General features: G+C 45.7%; 1 protein-coding gene across 9 annotated transcripts in view; it reads left to right on the forward strand.

Annotated features, from left to right (window-relative positions):
* SLC8A1 (solute carrier family 8 member A1) overlaps positions 1-18,856 on the forward strand; it is a 308,938-nt gene that overhangs the window by 242,555 nt on the left and 47,527 nt on the right. For 5 of the 9 annotated variants that reach the window (XM_089777614.1, XM_089777615.1, XM_089777613.1 and 2 more), the window contains exon 3: positions 14,573-14,679. In XM_089777614.1, the coding sequence (XP_089633740.1) occupies positions 14,573-14,679 (107 nt within the window). Of the gene's footprint in view, positions 1-14,572; positions 14,680-15,381; positions 15,486-18,856 lie in introns of all 9 variants that reach the window. The other 4 variants (XM_089777616.1, XM_075925816.2, XM_075925821.2 and 1 more) reach the window with 1 other exon arrangement.

Raw genomic sequence — 18,856 nt, forward strand, 5'->3', positions numbered from 1 at the left:
AAGGTAGAATGTGATCCAGTGGCTGGAAGTTGAAGTTAGACAAATTCAGAATGGAAATAAGGCATACATTTTCAATGGTGAAAGTCTTAACCATGGGAACTATTTACCAAGGATGGTGGTGGATTCTCCATCACTGATAATATTTAAATCAAGATAGGATACTTATTCTAAAAGGTCTGCTGTAGCAATTATTGTGTGGAGTGGGAGCTGTTCTCTGGCCTGTGTAATGCAGGAGATCAGGATGATCACAATGGTCTCTTCGGGCTTTGGAATGGGTATAAGTATGCATGTTTGTATGTATAAAAGCCAAAGTTCAGGGAAAGTTGAGTGACTTGTCCAAAATCAAAAATAGAGCTCAGTGGATACTGGATTTTTCTGCTTCTCTAGCAATTCTGAAAAATAAAAGTTTTTGTTTTGGGACAAAGCAAAAACTAAGAACATTTAATTTTGTTCATTGAATCAAATTTTTTCAGGCATTTTGACCAAAGTAAATGAGGATTAGACTATAGAGTCATGCTTGCTTTCGCTCTCTCTCTTTGGCCCAGTAATTATCTGTTGTAATTTATAGTGACAATTCGGTCATTCGTGACAGTGGTTACTCAGCAGGCAGGGAACATGTGTGAAACTGACTCTGTAGCCTGGTGGTTGAGAGATTCATTTCAGGTGTGGGAGACCAAGTTTAAGCCCCTTCTCGAATGACTAGCTCATGCAAAGAAGGACAGCTTTAATAGGAGGAACAGAGGAAACTCTATACCAAAACACCCCATAGCCTGCCATAGAATAAAAAAATCACATAGCTTTTTTCACAAATCAAGTCACTCTCAAAGCCTGATGTAGATGTTCTAGCCCCCAGCATCTGGCTCTAATGACTAAGACCCACAGTCTCTCTACATGGTTTATATTTTGAGCTAAGAAAATAGTATAACAGCAATAGGTGCATTTTTATTTACAAAAAAACCCCAAGACAATAGACCTCAGCACTTGGTTTAACCCTGAGATATTGGCACCAATGTAAATCTGGTGCTGTAGTAGTATTGGTAAGTATTTACTGTACAATACTTACCTTATCGTAGACTTGCTGCAAAGTAATGCCACTGCCATTGTATTTTGCACCCGTGCATGTCCCATCTTACTCATGTGCAGGGCAGTCAATCACGCCATGTAGACAGAAATGTCATCAGCATTTTGCATGTTACCTCTTGATTGTATTGGCACCCCTCTGCCAAACAGTAGCAAATGTCTGTAACCTTGTAGGTTGCTTCCCAATAGAGGAGAAATAATGATGCAGAGGGTGGGTGACTTCTAAAGGTCTGGGTAACTTGTGATATTTGCACATGTACCCAGAACAGAAGGAGTCAAATAACAATAAGGGCAAGCTCTTCTTTCAGGGATCTCACCTGAGCACCAGTACCTGCTTCCCGGGGACAAATTTGTCTCAAGAATTGACTATACTCAGAGACCAAAGTAGAGAGCAAACTCTCCTGGCCCTTTTCTCTAGTATCTTGCATAATGAACATAAGGGCATAAGAATGGCCAGATTGGGTCAGACCAAAGGTCTATCTAGCCCAGTATCCTGTCTACCAACAGTGGCCAATACCAGATGCTCCAGAGAGACGGGTCACAATAGGTAATCCTCACGTGATCTCCCTCCCCTGTCACCCACCTCCAGAGAAACAGAGTCTAGGGACACCATTCCTACTCATCCTGGCTAATTGCCATTGATGGACCTAACCTCCATGAATCTATCTAGCTCTTTTTTGAACCCTGGTAAAGTTCTAGCCTTCACCGCATCCTCTGGCAAGGAGTTCCACAGGATGAATGAAGTAGTAATAGCACATTGCATGTCTCTTCGAGTATGTCTACACTACCCCGCTAGTTCGAACAAGCGGGGGTAATGTAGTCATCCGCAGTTGCAAATGAAGCCCGGGATTTGAATTTCCCGGGCTTCATTTGCATGCCGAGGCGTACTTCATTTACGTGCCGAGACGTACAGCTAGTTCGGATTAGAAGCCTAATCCGAACTAGCTAGTCCGTGCCACGTGTAGCCGCACGGCACGGAGTCCGAACTAGCCGGCATTTAAAAATGGCGCCGGCCAGCTTCATGCAAATGAAGCCCGGGAAATTCAAATCCTGGGCTTCATTTGCAACTGTGGATGACTACATTACCCCCGCTAGTTCGAACTAGTGGGGTAGTGTAGACATACCCTTCGAGACTAACCATTTGTTCACACTCTCTGAAAAAAGAACTTGGAAAGCTATGTGTAACAGTTCCACCTGTTGACACCTACTGTGTCTGTGTCTGCATCACTGATCAAGCAGCCAGCCTCCTCTCATTTAAGTGGGATGCTGCTCTAGCAGAGAGGCTTGCTTGCAGGGAGCAGCTTGCATAATCAGGGCATAAATGTTCTTTGCTGGAGAATATACATGCTCTGAGCACTGTTTGGACAAATATGGGCCTGGTTTTAAGAAGTTCTGAGTGCTCACAACACCAAATCAGTGGAAACTGTAAGTCCTCAGTACCTCTGAAAATGAGGCACTCTCTGTTTTTCCTTACTCTGTGATTTGTAAATGTAGACTGTTATTCCCTGTACTTGCCTGCATGCTACACCTGACATTGATGAATGTGGCTTTTTTAATTACATTCCCTAAGAATAGCCATTTTATGTAGGCCCACAGGAATCAGTATGCATTTTAATGGGAGCTGTCAGGAAAATTATCGATTACTTTACTAATGACTTTGAAATCGTGTCATTATGTTAAGTCCATCAGGGTTTTGTATGGCTTTGCCAAGAACCCTTTCATATCCCCCACTCTTTTTTTTTAATCTAAATCAATTTTCCCTACCACATCAGTGCAAACCAAGGTCTGCACCATGTTTAGTAATTGTTTTGTCTGTGCATAAAAATGATTGCAGCAATGATTATTCGATACACAGAAGAAGTTATTACAGATATTCATTACGAAATACAATTAGGCTGAGTCAGGCTGCATTCTTCTGGCTTGTTTTTTCAGCCATCACTTGTTCAGAGTTACTGATATCATTATAAACATGAAGGACAAACTTAATAGACTTTTGACTATATCAAATAGTGTTAGAAATCATACCTGTTGTTCTGCTTAGTGATTTATAGTGTTTGTACTAAGTTATGAAAAGAAGGGATCTATTGCCAGTCAGCTTAGCAGAGCGTTTTAGGTGGTAGTACAGAGCACTGAAATCGAAAACAAGGGGAGGATATCAGAATGCAGAACTGATCTCTGATTTGGCCCCAATTCCCACATTCAGCCAAACTCCACTGGCCCTAAGGGATGGCTTTATGCTGCTATTGTGTGCCACAGTCCTGGGACCAGCAGGGGGTGGGAGACCAATAGAGCCCTTGGCATACATTAGGGCAGCCTAAAGGCTGCTCTAAGCTGCACCCAACTCTTTATGGAGAATACATAAGGCATGAAGAATGAGAGAGGAGGTGTTCTTTGTTCTTTGGTTGTTGTTTTTTAAGAAGATAAACCTAGGGAGTGGAGACATAAGAAGAACAGCTTGAAAGTTCAGTTAGCCAACGAAGTTGGAAAGAAACTAGAGTGGACAAGGAATGGATTGGACTGGATGCAGGCAATAAACCAGAAACCATCAGACTGTGATGATACAATGATTTTGTTACTTTATGTGCATGTTTTGTCCAGACTTACATTCTGACTCAGGTTGGAGTCTGGGCTCTGAGACTCAGCCTTCTCTGAGCCTTACAGAACCCAGGTTCCACCCCGCTGCACCCAAAGATCTACACTGCTATGTTTAGCCATGCAATGCAAACCCTGCGACCCCATTCAGTTGGTGCAGGCTCAGAGACACTGCTGCAGGTCTCTCGTAGAATAGACAAACACAGAGAAAGCAGCTTCCTTCACTGCTTGCTGCAGCTCCCTCTAGCATTACCAACTGTCTAATCACACAGACCCAAACACCTTTGCCTTGCCCCTGGACTGATCCCTGTCTCAAGGCTCCATCCATGCCCCTCCCCTAGGGCACCGCCTTCTGTCTCCATCCCCTCTCCCTCCATCGCTTCCTCGCTCACCCTCACTCACTTTCACTGGGCCAGGGCAGGGAGGAGTTCGGAAGAGGGTGTGGGCTGGGGCTGATAGGTTCGGCATGTGGGAGGGGATTCCAGGCTGAGCCCAGGGCAGCTGTACAAGAAGGGGTGCAGGCTCTGGGATGGAGTTTGAGTGCTGGAGGGGGCTCAGGGCTGAGGCAGGGAGTTAGGGTGTTGGAGGGGTGATGGGTGCAGCTTGTGGGAGGATTGGGGGGCTGGGTGGGAGTTTGAGTGCTGGAGGGGGCTCAGGGCTGGGGTGTGGGAGGCAGTGCAAGGTGCGGGCTCCAGGAGGGGACACAGAACTGGGACAGGGGATTGGGGTTTAGGATGAGGTGAGGTAAGATATGTTAGTGTGGGGACTCAAGGCAGAGGGTTAGGAGGATGTGGGGGTGAAGGAGTTAGGGTAGGGGGCTGGGAATATTAGGGTGCAGGAGTCAGAGTTGGGAGTATGAGTAGGGGCTCAGAGCAGAGGGATATGGGGTGTAGGATTCAGGGCAGGGGACTGGAGAGTATGGGGACAAGTGCGGGGAGAACGCCGCTATTTCGGGGGATAGAGGAGCTGCAGCCACACATACTGGGTCACTGCTGCTTGTCCTGCCTCCTATGACTAGGAAGCAAGGGCAAAGTGCCCAGCCTGCTGCATCCTTCTGGCTCCTGGCTGCCCAGAAGAGGGCAGAGGAGGGAGCCTGCAGGCTCAGCCCTTTCCCTCTCTCCCTAGTCACAGGAAGCAGGAAAAGCAATAGGGACATGGTATGTGTGGCTGCAGCCCCTCCCACCTCCCGAAATGGCAGCACAGGTGGGGCTGCTCAGGCCAGGGTCAGCCCTGGAGTGGGGGGGTGCGTCCCCAGCCAACCCCTCTAACCTGAGCTCAGTCCCCTACAGGAAGCCAGGAGCCGGGCTGGGAGCGCCCGGCCCCTCCCACCACAGCCAAGCATCCCAGCCAACTGGCTTCTTGCCAGAGTGCCACACCAGGGCACTTTCACCTCTTCTCAGGCGGCTCCCGGTCAATGACACAGTGAGGCTACGGCAGGCTCCCCTGGCTCCGCACCTCTCCCACAACTTAGCTACTACATCTCTGTGGCCCTTGGGGGGAGCAGAAGGTACCACATGCTGCTCTCACCTGCAACCACTGCCCCCACAGCTCCCTTTGGCTGCAGTTCCTGGTCAATGGGAGTCATGACTTAGAATGGGGGCAGCACGTGGAGACTCCTCAGCCCTTCTCCCAGCGCTCACAGGGACGTGCTGGCCACTTCCAGGAGCAGCACGGAGCCAGGCAGGCAGAGAGGCTGCCTTAGCCTCACTCTGCTGCTGGATCAGTGGTGTACCGAATGCGTAAGGGGTAAATCTGGCCCGGCACAAAACTAACTGCTGCATGTTTCTACATATTTATTGTGGGCCGCACACTCAGGCTATGTCTAGACTGTAGGCTTCTTTCGAAAGAGGCTCTTTCGAAAGATCGCGTCTAGACTGCAGGCGGATCTTTCGAAAGAGAAATCCGCTTTTTCGAAAGAGAGCACCCAGCGAGTCTTTCGAAAGAAGGCGTTCTTCCTCGTAAATTGAGGTTTACCGCCATCGAAAGAAAAGCCGTGTTCTTTCGAAATAATTTCGAAAGAACGCGGCTTGCGTCTGGACGCAGGGGAAGTTCTTTCGAAAAAAAGGCTACTTTTTTCGAAAGAACCCCTGAGTCTGGACACGGCCTCAGAGACCTGTGTGTGACAGCACCATTTGGGGATTCCTGCCTGCACAACATTAACAAACCTTTTCCATCTCCGTTGTGTTTTCATGTCCACTTACTCTGTCACTGTACTTGGTACATAACAAAACTCTGAAAAGTGGCTAGGGTTGCCAGTAAGATGGTGCCAGGCTTTGGTGTTTGTTCGTTGTTTCTCTAGCTGTGCTCTGTGCATGCTCTAAGCCTTCAGACTCATGTTATTGCTACAACAATAAATTCAGTCATAGCAGACAAACAGTCTTAGGTGGCTAGTGTGGCTAAGGATGTGGACACACGGGTTGGTTTTCATATTAAGGCCCATGATGAAAGTACAATCAAAATTTTTTGGGGTTGAAAAACAAATATGTTGCTTTTTAAAATGTAGCCTGCCATCATTGATGCTTTCTCCACTTCTTCTTGCCTTAGCCTTCAGAAGGAATCTCCTTTTTGAGTTCCCAGAGTGTGAAAGGGGAAGTAGATGTCGGTGGCAACCTGGGAAGCAGTGATCATGAGATAGTAGATTTCCGGATCCTGACAAAAGAAAGAAAGGAGAGTAAAACTTTGACTCCCTCAAAGAACTGATGGGCAGGATTCCCTGGGATGCTAACATGAAGGCGAAAGGAGTCCAGGAGAGCTGGCAGTATTTTAAAGAAGCTTTATTAAAGACACAGGAAGAAACCATCCCGATGTGCAGTAAGAAAAGCAAATATAGTAGGCGACCAGATTGGCTTCCCGGGGAAATCCTTGGTGAAGCTTATAAGAAGTGGAAACTTGGACAGATGACTATGGAGGAGTATAAATATATTGCTCGAGAATGCAGGGGAACTATCAGGAAGGCAAAAGCACAATTGGAATTGCAGCTTGCAAGGGATGTGAAGGGTAATAAGAAAGGTTTCTACAAGCATGTTAGCAATAAGAGGGTGATCAGAGAGGGTGGGGGGCCCTTACTGGATGAGGGGAGGTAACCTAGTGACAGATGATGTGGGAAAAGCCTAAGTACTCAATGCTTTCTTTGCCTCTGTCTCCACCGACAGGGTCAGCTCCCAAACTACTGCACTAGGCAACACAGTATGTATGGGAAGGAGGTGGACAGCCCTTGGTGTAGAAAGAACAGATTTAAAACTATTTAGAAAACTAGACATACACAAATCCATGGGTCCGAATTTAATGCATCTGAGGGTACTGAGGGAGTTGGCAAATGTCATTGCAGAGCCTTTGGCCATTGTATTTGAAAACTCATGGAGATCGGGAGAGATACCGGAAGAGAAGGGAACTACAGACCAGTCAGCCTTACCTCAGTCCCTGGAAAAATCATGGAGGGGATCCTCCAGGAATCCATTTTGAAGCACTTGGAAGAGGGGAAAGTGATCAGGAATAGTCAACATGGATTCACCAAGGGCAAGTCATGCCTAACCAATCATGATTAGCTTCTGTCATGGCTCTGTGGACATGGGAAAGTTGGTCAATGTGATACACCTTGATTTTAGCAAAGCTTTTGATATGGTCTCCCACAAAATTCTTGCCAGCAAGTTAAGGAAGTATTGATTGGAAATAGTGATAGAGATGCAGCAGTGTTAGTCTGGTCTAGCTGAAACAAAAGACAGAACTATGTAGCACTTTAAAGACTAACAAGATGGTTTATTAGGTGATGAGCTTTCATGGGCCAGACCCACTTCCTCAGATCAATATGTGGAAGAAAATTGGCACGACCATATATACCTAAGTGATACAATCAAAAAAAAGTGAACACATTTAAAATTATCAAATCAGATTTTAGAACGGGGGGGGAAAAGGGAGGAAAGGTTAGTGTCTGTGAGTGTGACAGACTGGGCCGGGTCTGGGCACAGCCGAGGGTGTCCGCTCAGGGCGAATTGCTCAAATCCGGGGCTCTCTCTAGCCCCCAAACTGGAAGCCTTCCCAACTAGGCCACAACCAGTCCCACAGAGCGCTTCAGCTGCCTGCCTGAAGCCTCACGAGCAAAACCCCTCCGACAGCCCAGCAATATCTGTGCCCCAGATGGCCTCATATACAGGTGAGGGGTCCTAGCACCCAATCTCACCTTCCCCGAACAAGTCCTGTCCGGTTCCAAGAAACCAGCCACCGATCCCAGTCAATTTACTCTCTGGATCTTACCCACAAACCACGCTGAGCCAATCCTTCAGAATCTACGATCTAAAGGTTTATTATTACAATAAAGAAAAGCATGAGAGTAAGGTTGTTAAAGGATAGTACATTACATGCATCGAGTCTCCCAGTTCTCGATGCGGGCTCTAGCAGAGATGTTATAGCTGCTGGCTTAAAAGTCCTTGTTGCACATCCTAGGATCAGGATGGGTCCACAGTTCTTTCCGGCTCTTCGATCCCTGCACTGCTGCCTCTGGGATGAAGTCGCTGAGTTGAGTACCAAGATGGAGTCAACCACATGGCATCTTTATACATCCTTCCTGGTCACTTCTTGGCTGCAGCAGGTCACCTGGCCAGCGGCCTATCCCTGTGTTCCCTGCTGGTAGCCCTTAGGTGTCAGGACTCATTCTTGAGGTGTGTCCTTGGCCCATTGAGTGCTATTGTCCCACAGAGCCTCGCTAATTAGCATGTCCATAGGCTGGGCTCTGCCCAATGCTCAACCACATGCAGAGAAATATCCAGTATCCACACAAAGTACATGCTTATAACTCCACACACAGACATTGTACAATCACATGAATAGCATACATAGGATTAGCAGACAGTAAGTTTCTATTCAACACCTCACATGGCCCCCTTTTATACCATTTTTGGGGCCAACACCCCCACCTATGGGTGCAGCAGTGATCTGGCTGCTTCCCTCAAATTCGGTAATGTGACAGTGAGGTAATGATATTAAGGTTGATAATTGAGAAGCCATCTTTGTAATGGGTGAGGTAATTAGCATCTTTGTTAGGGGCCATACGTAAAGTGTCAAATGTAAGCATGAATGACCGTTCTGAGGCTTCTCTTTGAAGTCTGGAGTTAAAATCTCTTTGAAGCAATATGCATATTTTAAGGTCATTGAGAGAATGATCAGTCTGGTTAAAATGGCAAACAACAGTTTTCTCTCTGTGAAAGAGCCTGATGTCTGTTTTATGTGCATTGATTCTTTGGCGAAGTGTCTGAGAAGTTTGTCTAATATACATAGCAGATGATGGCATAAATTATATTTCTGGATGAACAGGAATATGTGTTCTTGATCTTGTAACTGGCATGGTTAGGTCCAATAATGGTGTCAGCAGAATAAATATGTGGACAAAGCTGGCACCGGGGTTTGTTGCAAGGGAAAGTTCCAGGGTTGGTATTAGTGTGGTATGTCCTGTGGTTGTTGGTAAGAATCATCCTGAGGATAGGAGGGTGTCTATAGAAGACTATGGGTCTGTCTCCCAGAGCCTCTCGGAGGGTAGTATCCTGTTCCAGTATAGGTTGTAGTTTATTGATAATGTGTTGTACGGGTTTAAGTTGGGGGCTATAGGTGATGACAAGTGGTGTTCTATTGTTGGTTTTCTTGGGTCTGTCTTGAAGTAGATGGTTTCTAGGTATTTGTCTGGCTCTTTCAATTTGTTTTTTTATTTCTCCGGGTGGGTAACTGAGGTTTATAAATGCTTGGTAGAGATCCTGAAGTTTCTGGTCTCTGTCAGTGGGATTAGAGCAGACACAATTAAGAACATAAGAACGGCCGTACTGGGTCAGACCAAAGGTCCATCTAGCCCAGTATCCTGTCTACCGACAGTGGCCACCACCAGGTACCCCAGAGAGGGTTGACCGAAGACAATGATCAAGCGATTTGTCTCCTGCCATCCCTCTCCAGCCTCTGACAAACAGAGGCCAAGGACACCATTTTATCCCCTGGCTAATAGCCTTTTATGGACCTAACCTAATTGTATCGAAGGGCTTGGCTATAGATGATGGATCGTATGGTGTGTCCTGGATGGGAGCTGGAAGCATGTAGGTAACTGTAGGAGTCAGTGGGTTTTCTGTAGAGAGTGGTATCTAATTTACCATTTGTGATTTGTACTGTGGTGTCCAGGAAATGGATCTCTCATGTAGAATGGTCCAGGCTGAGATTGACGGTGGGGTGTAGGTTGTTAAAGTCTCTATGGAACGCATCCAGTGTTTCTTGGCCATGGGTCCAGATCATAAAGATGTCATCAATGTAGCATAAGTAGAGAAGGGATAAAAGGGGACGGGATCTGAGGAAACGTTGTTCTAAGTCAGCTATAAAGATGTTAGCGTACTGTGGGGCCATGCGGGTACCTATGGCTATGCCACTGATAGAATCATAGAATCATAGAATAATAGGACTGGAAGGGACCTCGAGAGGTCATCGAGTCCAGCCCCCCACCCTCAAGGCAGGACCAAGCTCCGTCTACACCATCCCTGACAGATGTCTATCTAACCTGTTCTTAAATATCTCCAGAGAGGGAGATTCCACCACCTCCCTTGGCAATTTATTCCAATATTTCACCACCCTGACAGTTAGGAATTTTTTCCTAATGTCCAATCTAAACCTCCCCTGCTGCACTTTAAGCCCATTACTCCTTGTCCTGTCCTCAGTAACCAAGAGGAACAAATTTTCTCCTTCCTCCTTGTGACACCCTTTTAGATATTTGAAAACCGCTATCATGTCCCCCCTTAATCTTCTTTTTTCCAAACTAAACAAGCCCAGTTCATGAAGCCTGGCTTCATAGGTCATGTTCTCTAGACCTTTAATCATTCTTGTCGCTCTTCTCTGTACCCTTTCTAATTTCTCCACATCTTTCTTGAAATGTGGCGCCCAGAACTGGACATAGTACTCCAGCTGAGGCCTAACTAGTGCAGAGTAGAGCGGCAGAATGACTTCACGAGTTTTGCTTACAACACACCTGTTGATACAACCTAGAATCATATTTGCTTTTTTTGCAACAGCATCACACTGTTGACTCATATTCAACTTGTGGTCCACTATGACCCCTAGATCCCTTTCCACCATGCTCCTTCCTAGACAGTCGCTTCCCATCTTGTATGTATGGAACTGATTGTTCCTTCCTAAGTGGAGCACTTTGCATTTCTCTTTATTAAACCTCATCCTGTTTACCTCTGACCATTTCTCTAACTTGCTAAGGTCATTTTGAATTATGTCCCTATCCTCCAAAGAAGTTGCAACCCCACCCAGTTTGGTGTCATCTGCAAACTTAATAAGCGTACTCTCTATCCCAATATCTACATCATTGATGAAGATATTGAACAGTACGGGTCCCAAAACAGACCCTTGCGGAACTCCACTTGTTATCCCTTTCCAGCAGGATGTAGCACCGTTAACAACAACTCTCTGACTACGGTTATCCAGCCAATTATGCACCCACCTTATCGTGGCCCTATCTAAGTTATATTTGCCTAGTTTATCAATAAGAATATCATGCGAGACCGTATCAAATGCCTTACTAAAGTCTAGGTATATGACATCCACCGCTTCTCCCTTATCCACACGGCTCGTTATCCTATCAAAGAAAGCTATCAGATTAGTTTGGCATGACTTGTTCTTCACAAACCCATGCTGGCTATTCCCTATCACTTTATTACCTTCCAAGTGTTTGCATATGATTTCCTTAATTACCTGCTTCATTATCTTCCCTGGGACAGACGTTAAACTGACCGGTCTGTAGTTTCCTGGGTTGTTCTTATTCCCCTTTTTATAGATGGGCACAATATTTGCCCTTTTCCAGTCTTCTGGAATCTCCCCTGTCTGCCATGATTTTTCAAAGATCATACCTCCTCTATCTGATCTGTAGGTATAAGTTGTCCCCAAATTGGAAATCATTGTGGGTGAGAATAAAGTTACATAGGTCTGCTACCAGATTGGCAGTGGTATCCTCTAGGATAGTGTTTCTAATTGCTTGTAATCCATCTTCATGTGGGATGTTGGTATACAGAGCTTTTACGTCCAGGGTGGCAAGGATGGTGTTATCAGGGAGGTTATCAATGTTTTGTAGTTTTCTCAGGAAGTCAGTAGTATCTCGGAGATAGCTGGGAGTGTTGGTTGCATAGGGTTTGAGAAGAGAGTCTACATAGCTGGATAATCCAGTAGTGAGCGTGCCAATACCTGAGATGATGGGGCGTCCGAGGTGTCCAGGTTTATGGATTTTAGGAAGCAGATAGAACAATCCTGGTCGGGGTTCAGAAGGTGTTTCTGTGTGGATTTGGTCCCGAGTAGAGGTAGGGAGTTCTTTAAGGAGACAGTGTAGTTTCTTTCGGTATTCTAAAGTGGGATCAGAGGAGAGAGGTTTGTAAAATGTGTTGTTGGAGAGTTGTCTAGTTGCCTCCTGGTCATAGTCAGACTTGTTCATAATGACCACAGCACCCCCTTTGTCAGCTGGTTTGATTATAATGTCCGGGTTGTTTTTGAGACTCTGGATTTAATTGGGATTGGTCCTATTTGGGCAGGGAGCTGGACTTGATGACCTCCAGAGGTCTCTTCCAGCCCTAGAATTCTATGATGCTATGAAAGGTATAGAAACCTATCGGCCACTGGCTTAAAAAAAGACAGCTTTAAAATCAGACTTGAATGCATTGTCGTATGCATGGGCACATTGTGTCTGTGAGCGACTGTTGTTTTCATCTGTAACATTCTCATTGAAACATTCTCTGCTAGCTTCGAGGGGGTAAGTGATTAGTTTGTTTTGAGTTTCAAATGTCAGCTGAAGCCTGTGGCTTTTATATAGTGAGGTCACAGAGTCCATCCTTGCTCAGAGACCCAGGCTGCCTCACGTCTCTGAACGTCACATGCCAGCCTAATATGGACACCTAATATGGACACGAAAGGCACCATTTACAGATAATGGAAGAGCAGAGGCTGAATCATTAGGCTGTAATAGCCTGGGCTAATGCAGGCCAACTGAATTGTCACAAATCAGAGAGTACATAAAGGCGAAGGCAAGTAGGTTAAGTGGTGGTTTTACAGGTAAACGTCTGCTCTCCACAGAAGAGATCCTTGCCTACTGAAAATGGTTTTAGCCCTTTGTAAGGTTATTTCCTCAGATCCTCACTCCTGGGGAGAATGGTTGGTTTCAGTTATGTCTCGCATTAATGGCTTTTCACTGCGGGCATCAGGGTAGTAAGTCTTTCCCAAGAGTGGGATTGGAGGGGAGGGGATGGAGTCAGAAGTTGTGGGGCTCATATGTCAAAGAGGAGCTTAGCCTGTGGGAGTCTGACATTAAGGGCCACCGGGCCATGCACGTTGGGCCAAATTCCAGCATCCTCATTCAGGTCCTATTCTCCTGCCAGCCGAGGAGAAAGAACTCAACAAGCATCACCTGGTGGGGGCGGATCTTGCTTCCAAGCTTTTCTGTCTGGCAGCATGGTTTGCAGCTCGCCTCTTTAACCTCATATCTCTGCAGATCTGCTTGGCTCTGTGGGGATCTGCAGCTGAGGAGAGGTTTGGGTGGTTCTTGGCCCCTGCAGAGCTACAACTGCAGGGGCTATCGCATGCCACTCCCTAAAGAGATGGAGATCCCCCACACAGAGAGGGGTGCAGAGTGTTCCCCACAGGTTGGGGCCCAAACAGCATCCCTCTCCTCAGTTATCCCTCCCAGCTTTGGAGAGCAGGACTCCATGGAGCCTGCAGGTTTGTGAGGATGGGAGCAGACTGCAGAGACGGAACGCCTCTCCTGCAAGGCCTGGAGTCTGGAGAATGGGTCCCAAGAGGGTGCAATGTGAAGCCCTCAGTTCTTACTCTGTATGTGTGTAAGCAAAGGTCTCATTGTCTTTGGTGGATGAGAGAATATTTCAGCACTAAACCTGTGCCTGTGCATAGCAACAATCACAGTGATGCAGCAAGAGCCAGGGACCAACATGCCCAGATCTCCTGGTGACACTGTCCGAGCCCACTTCAGGGAGGCTCCCATAGGTATGCGAGGCTGGGAGCTGTGCTTGTTTTTAAAAGGCCACAGACTGATCGCTCTTTGGAAAGACTCTGTCCTGTATGAATTCCAGATGGGAGCAAGCACATGTAAAGCTGGCCTAACAGAGTGACGGCCAAGTGGCCCCAGCCAATGCTCCCCTTTGGATTTAGAGCCCATGGGAACAGGAAAGGATGGGACCTCCAAGCTGCTATCCCACCAGGCCTGTTTCCATTCCATGCCAATGCAGACACCCTTGACCTGGCTGAGACAGTAGTACTGCAGTGGGAACGTGAGTACATGCACACACATTCTACAGAAAGCCCAGAGCAGGGCTTTCAAAAGGAAGGTCCTTTCCATCTTATCAGGGTTTCTGCTTTTCTGTCTCTCACTCTGAGGAGCCTGCTGCTCATTTTTAACTTTCCTTAGCTTTCATTGGGGTAGGCTAACTTGAGAGAGGGGCCTTTGCATCTTCTGTGGGATTTCATGTGCTTCATCTCTCCTCCTCCTTGGGGACCTCACGTGGCTTACGGGCAATCCGCTCCTTTCTCAGAGAGGGTTACTTTGGCAATGACCACATATATTTCACATATTATGACGATCCAGAGGTGCAGCCATTGGACTGATGGTGCTGATTCCATACCTGTCCATGGAGTTTGCCTCTACTCAGTTCAGATGTGACCTCAGCCCCAGAGTTCCAAAGGTGCATTTCAGTGTCACACCTGAGCCTTACTGTAGAATGCTGTAGCATGCTCTGTGGTTGCACCTTGAGATAATTGCTTTATGAGTCTTTGCCCAAACTAATCTCCTTTTGATAACTCTGTCCTCCATCCTGTTTCTCCTTTTCTTTACTCTCCCTTTCTCCTCTTACTCTTGAATCTCTATTCTTCTCTGTTTCAGCAAAACCATATCAGTCAAAATAATTGATGATGAGGAGTATGAGAAAAACAAGACCTTCTACCTTGAGATTGGGGAGCCCCGGCTGGTGGAGATGAGTGAGAAGAAAGGTGGGGGATCTGCTTTGAGGCTGAGCCCAGCCTGTGTGCACCTGTCCTGATCACTCATGGATGCCTGGCACTTTCCAATACATGCAATCTAAAACATGCCTTGCTTAATCTATGTCAAAGAGCAGGAGCCAAGCCACCAGTGCCTAGAGCTGGGAACCTTTTTCTTTGACCTTTGGACTCCAATTTCGGTTTTCTGTACTTAAATTCAGACGTCACGGGCCTGATCATCAATTGGCATAAATCAGCGTAGCTCCATTGATTTCAGTGGAGCTATGAAGACTTACATCAGTCAAGGAAATTGCTGGGGTGCTACTGTTCCTAAAAGCAAAACCCCCCAGTCCATCCTCTTGGATGGCTCAGATACTTAGCACAAAGCTATGAATAGACTCCAAATGCAGGTTGGCTGCAACCCTCTGGTGTTCAGATTTCCTTTTCCATCTAATGTTGCTGTAATGCATGAACAATAGCATCCCACAAAGTAACCTTCTCTACTTTATCCCAGAGTTCCGTGTGTGGAGTGGCTCCTTTTCAGAATGAAACAGACCAGGTGAAGCAATGGACTTTCTGCTCTTTGACATAAGTAACTGAGGCAGATATGCGCCTCCCTTCATATCATCTTGGTAACCATCTCGCCTGGTTGAACTTAACGCATGAGTGTGTGACGCCAACCATTTGTTTTGCCTTTGTCTTGTGTTCCCACAGGAAATTCATTACCCTTAAAATACTTGACCGAGAGGAGTATGAGAAAGAGTGCAGTTTCTACCTTGTGCTTGAGGAACCAATATGGCTACGAAGAGGAATGAAAGGTGTGAGAGTAAAACCAGACAAACTCTCGAGAAATTGTAGTCTGCTTTCTCTGTCTCTCTACTCTCACACTTGCTCTCTCCTCGCACTTGGCTTCCAAAGATTTTGCCATATCTCCTCTCAAGCTTAGCAACTTTACCTTTTTATTGTTTGGGGGGGAATACTTTGGTCCCTCTGGCTTGCTTCCACTGATGCCGGATTGGCACTAAATACAAGCTGACTGTTGTCAAGTGTTCATCTGTGAACTACTCCCACTTATGAGGCAATAAATAAAAACAATCCAGTGAATAAATCACTAATGATTCATGTCCTCTGCACACTACCTAGAAAGGGATAATCTTACACACACTGCAGAGGTGCTGTCAAGCAGGAGTTTAGCCTCTAAACCCCCACAAAGGGATCATAGATACTAAAGTGGGTCTGAGATTCCAGCACATGCAATGTGAGAACAGAGAGTGTGAATCCTAAACTGTTAATAACTATTGCAACAGTATCACAGAGACATTTCAGTTGTGTATTCAAAATATACAGCACAGAGATTGCATATATAAATATTATTTTAATCTAGAAGCAGTCTCTTTTTTAATTAGAAGAGGATACTGGATCATTTTTAGCAGGAGATAAAGTAGTCCTGTTAAGTCAAAATCACATTCTTAACACAATGTTTTTAAATTTTTTACATTGGTAATAAGAATACCGTGAGATATGAAAGTAGTTCCAAACTAGGCAATGCCAGTAGAATGTCTGTAGTCAGGATTTCATCCAGGGCATCAGAAGTAAATAGGTAAAATGCTCTGAAAGTACTTCTTATACACGTAATGAAAAGCGTGTCCAACACATAAAATTCAAACATTTCTCTAAAACGGGTGGGCAATAATTTTAGAAGGGGGGGCACTTCACAAATTTCTGAAGTGGCCCCATGCTGCCCTGGAAGGGGCAGGGCCTCAGGTGGAAGGCATGGGGCCAAGACACTTCCCTTGCTCCCATGCCCACAGATCCTGATTGGCCTGGGAGCAGGGGGAATGTGTGAAGTCTTTGCCCCCCGCCCCTAAGAACCACCAGCTGGTTCTGAACAGCTGGTGGTTCCCTCTGGGTGACATGTGCCCCTGGCAGTGGGAGGAGACTTCATGCACTGCTCCTGCCTGGGGGTGTGGGAACACAAACGTTCTCATCCCCTTTCCCTGCCCTGCAAGGGGCACGCAGCACCTAGAGTGAACCTCCAGCTGTTCAAAACCTCCAGCTGTAGGCACCACATGCCCTTGGTGGGGGAGGAGACTTTGTGCGCTCCCCCGTCCCCAGGTCTCATTTGGCCTGAGGACAGGGGAAAGGCAGGGTGGCCGCTGGCCGGATCAGTCAGCTTAGCGGGCCGAATTCAGCCTGTGGAGGCTCTCTTGCCCACCCCTGCACTAAAGCAACTGCAAACATATTCATAACAAGTAAAGTGCTGCTAATTTTTCTAAGAAGTTTCTTTTCCTAAAAAGTTAGTGATTCATTTCATGAATTATTGATAGCTAATTAGGGCATTATAGCAATAACATAATATTCCTGAATAATTAGTTGCAATAAAACAGACTTTGAAAAAAACCCAAATGTTGTTAGCCGCATTTTGTCTCTTTGATTTCCTGGTTAATTTCTAGGTAATATCTTCTCCCTTAAGAATCATTAGATTGTATTATAAAATATTATTATCATGTAATTTAGGCCCTAATTCACCAAAGAACTTGAGCCCTTCTTTAACCTTTGAATCCCAGGATTAGAGGGTAAGAGGTGACTTGCTCATGGTCTGCAAGTATCTAATGGGAGAAGAGATTTTAACTAATAGAGTATTCTTTAATAAGAACATAAGAACATAATCTTGTAGGAAAGGGCATAATGAGCTGAAGCTAGACACAATGAGACTAGAAATAAGATGCACATTTTTGACTTTCAGCCTACTTAATTAACTCTTGGAACACTTCCTAGGTTAGGGATGTGTTGGGTGGAGTCTCTTGAAGACCACTTTTCTTTCCAGGAAAGATTCTATAGCTGCATACAAAGGCAGGAGCTTGATGCAGAAAGCATTGGATGAGTTTTCCTGGCTCTACTATATGGAGGGTCAGACTAGGTGTTCATAATGGTCCCTTCTCACCTTCCAATCTCTGAGTCTGAGACTTAGGTACGTTGTTAAAGGCTTTGCTAAATGGGGGCCAGCTGGAATAGTGGTGTTATCTCACCTATGCCCTCTATGTGGGAGTCCGGAGTCTGGGACAACATAAACATAGATCCCATAGCCCCTCCCCCAGTCCAGCCATGGCAACCATTAATGACCCTTCCATGCTAGCCTGTTAGGTCTCACCATGAAGTCTACCTCTACATCACAATAGGCATGCTGTCGGGTTCTTACATCCAGCACATCCACCCTGTGCCCCTCTCCCAAACATAGTGCAGGACAGCAGTGGTGCAAAAGGTGTTGTTTGGACTCCTTGCACCTTGGCATTTCACCCCAAAGAAATAGGCTTCCCTTCTTATAGACAAAATTAGCTCATTTGCTGACAAAGGCCCTGAACCAGTTAAGCAAGTAAGCGTGGCCCTCATTCAGGAAAGCCTTAAGGATGTGCTTACAATTAGGTGTCTCCATAATTGCTGCCTTAAATAGAGATGGGCTTCAGCACATGCATGGATCAGGCCCCGTATGTGTCACATGAGTAGTTCCATTTCAGTGAAGGGAGCTACATGCTTAGTTTCACACTTGCTGAAGTTCTTTGTTGGATCGAGGGCTAAAATAACTTCATGTCTATCCAATGTTAGTGTATTTCAGCTGAAATATGATACTGTTTATTCTAGTTCCTTTCCCCTTTTCATTTAGCTCATCATCTAGGTCAGTGTTTCTCAAAGTTGTCCATGGATCCACTCTGAGGAACCTACTAACTAGCCACTCCAGTTTGTTTATTTACTGGCTCCATAGCCAGAGCCTCGTGGCTTCCATTGGCTGTAGTTCGCTGTTTGCAGCCAAGGGGAGCCACGGGAAGCTGTTATAATCTGGTATAATAACACAAATAATCAAAACCATAAGGAAATAAGAAACCCATAAGAAAAGATGCACATAGACAAGCAAGCAAGTTAGCTCCTGTAAGCAAAAAAAAACCCCAACAATAACAACAAACAAACAAAAAACCCAACCCTTATTACAGAAAAAATGGAATACAACATATTTATTCACTGCTAGCTGTCTGATTTTAAAAGAATAATTCAGCTAGTTAATACAAAAGAAAGAAGAGAATAATCTGCATTAGTTTAATAAATGACACAGACAAGAAATTCAATCCGATTAATCTTTACTTAAGTAAAATGCATCATTTTATCTTGTTCAAACAATTCTGCCTTTGGAAAAACT

Source organism: Pelodiscus sinensis, chromosome 3 (assembly GCF_052426305.1).
Source record: "Pelodiscus sinensis isolate ZL-2025 chromosome 3, ASM5242630v1, whole genome shotgun sequence".
NCBI lineage: Eukaryota > Metazoa > Chordata > Testudines > Trionychidae > Pelodiscus > Pelodiscus sinensis.